Source organism: Drosophila biarmipes, chromosome X (assembly GCF_025231255.1).
Source record: "Drosophila biarmipes strain raj3 chromosome X, RU_DBia_V1.1, whole genome shotgun sequence".
Taxonomy (NCBI): Eukaryota; Metazoa; Arthropoda; class Insecta; order Diptera; family Drosophilidae; genus Drosophila; species Drosophila biarmipes.
In genome coordinates this window covers 24422780-24429807 of record NC_066611.1, presented here as the reverse complement: position 1 = coordinate 24429807, position 7028 = coordinate 24422780, and the positions used below count along the sequence as shown (strand labels likewise).

Genomic DNA, 7028 nt, shown 5'->3' with positions numbered 1-7028 from the left:
TTTACGGGCCTTCCCCTTTTTATTACAACTGTTTTGACTAATTGATATCTATTAAATAAGCCTTGAATTACGTTTACCCCAAGGTAGGTTTCTTTCTGTGCAGAACAACATCTGGGCTATTGGCTCACCCTTTCGGGAATGCAATGTTTGTTATTCCTGGGATGTTTGCGTAGGTTTATGTAAATTAGCTCAGGTCGATGGGTCAGCGGAAGGTCGAGGGCGCAAATGATTCCCAGAAGGCAACAGCAACTGCAACTGCAACTGCAGAAGGAGGCTGAGAGCAGCTCCTTCCCCTTTCATTCACTCGCAGCGAAAAACAAATGTTGCACTCCGATCCTACACTGGGCCAAAAGAGGCTCAAAATCGGATTTACAAAATACATAAGTACTTGCTGAAGAACAAAATCAGGCCAGAACAAGGGGTATAACTTATAAATTATTATTAATTATTATATACTTCGCCTTGCAAATGGTAGACTTTTAGCTTCATGAATCGTACTAATATTCTTTGAATATTGGGTCTCGATTGTACCCTATAAATGCACATCTTTTGGCTCCGTGTAGCTGCCTACAATATTTGCTCTCGGAACTTTATGACATTACATTTTACAGGAGGCTGCAATAAAACCCTTTTAGCGGCGTGCGCGCAAGGACCAAGCACAAAAAGGAAGGCGGCTTCATGGCAAAGGATCAGATCGGAAAGCGGAGAGCAGACCACCCCGACGAGCCGGCCACTGTTGATTTTTCGCGGTCTAATAAAAACTGACCAGCGCAGTGGAAAAACGAGCGGGTTTACCCTCAAAGAGTTGCGCACGCACTTTTCCAAGGAAATCACGAAAACCCTTCGGTTTTCCGCTTGTTTTCCCTCCTCTGGGTGTGAGCATTTGCATAACGCCGCCAACTCCGATGTCGGTGTGCTCTATGGAAGGAAAATACATTACAGAAGAGTTAAGTACACGGAAAAAAATTAAGCCAAATCAATAAAATGTATTTAAAAATATTTTTTAAGTGGTGGGGCTAACTCACGTATTTCATTCAGTTAAGATCATCCGTTTTTTAAGTGCACACTCAACGTTGCGACTTGAGGAATCCCCAGTACTCGACTGACAGCTGTCAAGTGCTTCATTTTCCTCGGCTCCAGACGCTGGTTACCCAATTCCGTCCGATTTATGTTAATTTTAATTGGCCACAAATCAGCCACTGCAACCGGTTTTCGCGCGGTTGATCTTGAACTTTAAGCTTTGCGGCGGAACGACAACTGGTTGGACCCAGTTTTACCCGCAGATACCCAGTAGAATTTATGACGTATTACTTACTTTTCCTGCTGTTCATTTCTTCAATCGATTGGTTTAATATATTCCCTATTTTATCCAATTCAAAAAGCTTTTTCAGTACCATCCTATAATCGATCCAATTATGAAGGCTTTTCCTATCCCATCTCTCACGGCGAGCTGTGCAGCGGTCCACCCTAATCCCCCAGCTCTAGAGCTCTGGACGCCCGGAAACCTGAACTTTGTTTGCGAAGCTCTCCGGTGGGCGATGGCGATGACGTAGCCGGCCGGCCCATCGGATCCGAGACCGAAATGCGAAATGCGAAACCGAATCCGAGTCCGAATCGAAGTGATCAGGCCACCGGGCAAAGGCCTCCGACTGATAACTTATCAGCGGACGGAACGAACGCCACGGACGGACCCCGCCCGCGACCCCCTGCCAACCAGCACTAGGCGAAAGTGCGCTGAGGTGGCATGTGGAGAAAATAAGGCCCAAGAGGTAGTTGGAGCGGATCGGGGCCACTGCCCCCGCCCAGAACGACAGACCCCTCCACGGATCGACCCCTGGAATGGGGCTACGATGCACAGGTAGCACTTCAGTGCTAAATGGTACATTTGGCAGAGTCCTGTTTGCGTTTAAGCGGGCCATTAATTGCCAAGCAAAGCACTGATAGAAATAGATACAGTTGCAGATGCATGCGCATCCCTCGTGAAGAGACTCCTGGTTGGCGTTTAGAAAAAGATCGTAGCAAAGTTTATTTGAGGCAGGCCGAAGTATTTACAAGGAGATGGCGATGGGGCCTGCTCCCGCCCCAGGAGCCCCGTAAAATAATGCTGCTGGTGTCGGATGGGCGGATGGGCGCACGGCCGGCGGCTATAAGCGGTCGACCTTGAGGTAAATGCGGTGTTCGCTGGCCAGCAGCGCGAACTTGGCGTCGAACTGGATGCGCTCCACGGTGCGGTCGCAGATCTCGACGCGGTGGCGGTGCAGGAAGTAGGCGAGGCCCAGCTTGATCTGCAGCAGCCCGATCTGCATCCCGATGCAGTTGTGCGGCCCGGCCCCGAAGGGCAGGTAGGACATGGGCGCCTGCAGCACCTTGTTCGCCGCGCTGAATCGCTCCGGGTCGAAGCGCTCCGGGTCCGGCCAGTACTGCAAGAAGACGAGAAGATACTAATGATAGCTTTCGAGGAACCTACTTCGGTGTGGTTTGCTTCTGTACAGTCAGTCCAAGGGTCAAGTGCTCCTGATCAGAGCATGTTTTTGGGCTTGGGAATCCAAGACCTCGGAGTACATCCCGTATGGGGGAAGCATTCCCATACCCACCTTGGGATCGTGGTGTATGGCCAGGTTGGATATGAACACGGGCATCCCGCGGCGGGCGTAGCACTCGGCGTGGGGCCGCAGCGAGTAGAAGCGCTTCTTGTTGATCGGCGTGCACTCGCGCTCCAGGAGCGGCACGATCGGGTACTTGCGCAGCGTCTCCTCGACGACCATGTCGAGGAACTGCATCCGGGAGATGGCCTCGAAGGTGAGCTTGCCGTTGGGGTCGTCGGCGAAGGCCTCGCGGATCTCGCGGCGCAGGCGGGACTGCATCAGCGGCTGCTTGGCCAGCTCGTAGAGGGCGAAGGACATGCTCGACGAGCAGGTCTCGATGCCGGCGACCTCAAAGGAGGCCGCCTGGGCGGCCAGGAAGTCGCGGTGGTGCGTGAAGTGCGACTTGTCCTGCTGCAGGTCCGCCTCCTTCTTGAGCGTCAGCAGCATCTCGATGAGATCGTTGCGCAGATCGCCGCCGCGCTCCCGCTCCTCGATCACCAGCTGGATGACCCGGCGCAGGAACTCCGCGTGCGGCTCCGTGAAAAGCTTGGGCCGCAGCAGCGGCACCAGTTTGGGCAGGTAGAAGATCACAAACAAGTCGATTATTCGACGGACGTTCGGCCGGAACAGGTCCTGACAGTGTGACCCGATCTCCGATTGCGTGTTCCTCAGGCTGTAGGACCTCAGGCCGAAGGCTATGCTGGCTATCATGTCCGTGTTGTAGAGGTCGCACACATCCTTGATGCTCACCACGGCCCCGCGCTCGGCGTCGCCGCGTCGCAGGTCTCGGGTCAGGCGCTTCAGATACCAGTCCAGGTCGCAGCCGATCTAGGGCCGCCAAGCCAGGATACGGCCAAAAAGAGAAGAGCAGAGGTACGAACATAAAGCATCTGTGATTGTGCAGGGGCAACTATGCCCCTCTGTAATCTATACCCCCTCTCCCCTCCGAAAACATTTGATCAACAATTATTCTGGAAGATATTCATAGTCCAAAGAAACCCCCTAATGTCCAGCTCCTCTCTGCGATCTATGTCTCTTGCCCACTAACAAGTAGTATCTCTGAGATACTTGTAGTCCACAGAACCTCTTCTCATCTCGGCGCAATCTCAAGCACTGTCCTATGAGAACTTGCCTTTTCAGAATGAGTAGTCTTTTTTGGTTTGTTTTGGCAACGCTTTGACTATTTTGATTTCTCAGGTCTCATTTGCATACAACTTCTGAGTTGACTGGGCAACAAAGTAAAGCCCAAAACCATACTCGTGAGCTATCATTTGTACGGCGTGCTGGAAATTCGACTGTTGTTGACCTTTGATAAGATAGCCTGTCAAAGTAGTGAGTAACCACAAACAAGTTTGGTTTGATAAGCCCCGCGAGGGAGCAGTAGTGGGGGAGACTCTCACTTATCAGCCTTCTTCCACATGCCTTCCTCGAGTGCAACCTCTGCAAAGGCACGGCCTAATGTCTATCAAGATGGCATTCTGTTGCTGTTTCTTAAGTTAAAATCGGAGGGGAACGGTTTGAACCCAATGAGAACGAGAAAATATCGCTAGACAAGTCTGAATGCTCTCTGGAATGCAGTACTTCTAGCCAGCCTGCACAATGAGTATACTAGGTTGGACCTTCCTCCCGGCAAGATGTATGTGCCGGAACACGTTTATCTGGGGAGCTGAGGACCGTCCTGCCCAAGATACAAATACTACTTCATGGTCTGGCACCAAACCCAGGGCAAAAGCGAAACCGCGGGCCTTGTAGGCCGGTGTAGGGGCTCGGAGCGTGTGACGTGGCGCCGCGAACTTGGGACCCGGCTGATTGGGCGGGTGACTCACCTCCTCCATCAGCGAGAACATCTGCTTCAGCTTGGCGCCGGCGAAGGCGGGCGCTAAGCGGGTGCGGATCTCGCGCCACTCGGGCTGCTTGGCCAAGAAGAGCGATAGGGCGCCCATCTTATCGCTGCGCCCGTCGCACTTGGCGAAGCGGTTCGAGAAGCTGACGAAGTCCTCGACGAGCACGGTCCGCACCAGCTGCAGGTCGCGGATGAGGAGCGCGGGCTGGTGGAACAGGTAGATGCCCACGACGGGCTCGTTGCGGAAGCGCTCGTCGAAGTAGAAGCGGCGCAGCTGGAGGGCGAAGGACTCCTCCAGGCGGAGGACGCGGGTCAGGTTGCCCAACAGGTGGGTGGGCTGGACGAACTTCACCCGGCGGCGCTGCCAGTAGACGTAGGTGCGGCGGGACCAGATGAAGATGCCCGTCAGGATCGTCACGATCGCCAGCAGGATGTTCGTGGAGTACACCATCTCGGATTCGGGGTCCGGGTTCAAGGCCTGCGGCTGACGTATCGCAAGGAGATACGCGGGTATCGCCTTTAGCTCGCCGATTTTGAAGCCTTTCGTGGTGTTATCACTCACTATCTCTTCTTCTGGGAGGCAGTATTTATGCTAAACTTGAAATCTTTTCAATCTTTTTCGTCTGCACTTTTTTCAGTAGCTGTTTTGTGGAAATTTTTTGAATAAGTTTTGGGTTGGGTTTTATTTTCTGATCTTTTGTGATGTGTTTAAAATTTTCTGGAGATCTTTGTTTAAATTCATCTGCTGATCCTTGGTTTTTTTTGGCCGCTGGAAGGTGCTTTCTCCAAATGTTTCATTGAAGATTGTCCGATTTGACTTTTTTTTATTTGCAATTTGTTGATTCTTCTGGGTAGTGCCTTTGTACAATTGTTAAGAATTATATTTTATCTTATCGCTTTGTTTTAAATAAAGCATTTGCCAATTTTTTGGTGGTTGATATTGCTTCTGTGTTTTGTTTTCCTTTCTTTTTGCTGCCTCTGCTTTTCCGTTATTTGTTGATTCTCTTTTGCAGCTCCTGTTCGTGCTCTCTTTTTTGCCTTTATTGTTGTGTTCAGTCGCAATCCTCGTTTTTTATGGGGCTTTTCCTCGGCGCGCGTTTTTATAATAAATACTTAACAAATTATATCACATTTGAAACGACAAATACAAAAAAAAAATGCAAAATACACTATAAACAGACAAAAATTAAGAATTAAATGCACAACAACGCGACGTCAACAACAAATGGAAGAAAAGGAAGAGGAAGAGAGCGCGGAGAAAGAGAGAAAGAAAGGGGAAGAGAGCGAAAGCGCGAAGAGAGTAACTTCGCGAAGGAAAGGGCGCAAAAACGCGATTTACAAGTTACAAGTTACAAATAATAAATCTAAAAAAATATAAATAAAATCGCTAGCTAGCTCCACCAAGCGACGCTTTTTAACTGACGCGGCGTCGGCGGCCAAAGCCCCACGAAGGCAGCGACGCCGGCGGAGCGGCGACGACGCCCCCATCTCTGTTGTGTTTTTGTTGTTTCCCCTGCTTTATTAACCGCAAGTTTGCGGGGAGCCCACAGAAGAGAGCGCGCCAGAGAGAGATCTTCCGGCGAGATAGAGCGGAGAGCCCCAAAGAGAGCTTCATATTTGAACAGTCATGTTGGCACATGTTCTGGCTCGCACAGTGGGGCCCAGGCCCCAAACAGTGCGCCACCTTAAAGTTAGTGAAAATTAAATCTTTGTAGATTTATTTCACTTCTTCTGTACACAACAATAAACTCTGCTATGTGGTATGTGCTGTAATGTGGGTCTCGAACTCGTTCCCCCAAGCTTACCCCAATATGCCCGAGCAGGTTTTCGATTTGCCCCACTGTTCTGAAAGATGCCAAAGCACGAAGTAGACCGCAAATAAAAGTGACGATTAAAAGCGAAACTGATGAAACCCAACGGAAAGAGAGCGAGGCAATGACAGTGGTTGTTGTTGTAGTTGGGGCTTTTTTCTTGCATTTTATTCTTTGCCGCCTGCTTCGATTTATAAATAACGTGCTTGTTGTTGCTTTTGCTCTGCTTTTCGTCGCCCCTCTTCTCTTTTGGAGCTCAGCTGTTCGGTTTTTGCCCCCTCTTTTCGCGAACGGGGATATCGATAGCTGGGAAATCAACCCTGGAAGAAAGTAGGCGCCAAAACTTAAAAAAAACACAAAAATCGCAGACTTGTTCTAAAAAACGATCGACAAACAGTTTTTTCTATGGAAAAATTTTGAAAACGTTTATGTTTTCATACAAAAAATTGGTTTGACAAAGGAAAAAGTTGTAAATTGTATGGTTTACCCGTAAACTTTATTTTATTTTCCATGTCCAAGAGTGACGTTCCCAAAAAGCTCACTTTGTCGAACAAATTGCCGCTCAGAGGAAAAAGGAAACTCCATTTGCAACAATTGACAGAAATTTGCACTCGCTGCGGATGGAAAACTTTCACGTCCACTCCGCAAACCCCTTTTCCGCATGCTCCCCCCACTCGTTTTCCTCCTTCTGGAAAAGTGTGCTAGAGTTACAAATGTGCAACATTTCCGGTTGTTTGTAGTCGTCTGCTTTTGGGACACCGAAAAGTGTTGGCCACATTGATGGCTCAC

The 7028-nt window shown here is 49.8% G+C and overlaps 1 protein-coding gene across 5 annotated transcripts; it reads right to left on the bottom strand.

Annotated features, from left to right (window-relative positions):
- Nucleotides 1-1995: 1995 nt before the first annotated feature.
- Nucleotides 1996-5841, bottom strand: LOC108027593 (probable cytochrome P450 6v1). Of its 5 annotated transcripts, none has more exons than XM_017099111.3 (4): nt 5775-5841; nt 4412-5540; nt 2595-3413; nt 1996-2420 (listed from the first exon to the last, which is right to left on the bottom strand). In XM_017099111.3, exons 2-4 carry the CDS (start codon nt 4877-4879, stop codon nt 2145-2147), a joined length of 1563 nt encoding a protein of 520 aa, XP_016954600.1. In that variant the 5' UTR covers nt 4880-5540; nt 5775-5841; the 3' UTR covers nt 1996-2144. The 5 variants fall into 5 exon arrangements, with proteins under 5 accessions (XP_016954600.1, XP_016954601.1, XP_050744322.1 ...); XM_017099112.3 differs by having other exon boundaries at nt 5768-5832; XM_050888365.1 differs by having other exon boundaries at nt 4412-5597; nt 5768-5817.
- Nucleotides 5842-7028: the final 1187 nt, after the last annotated feature.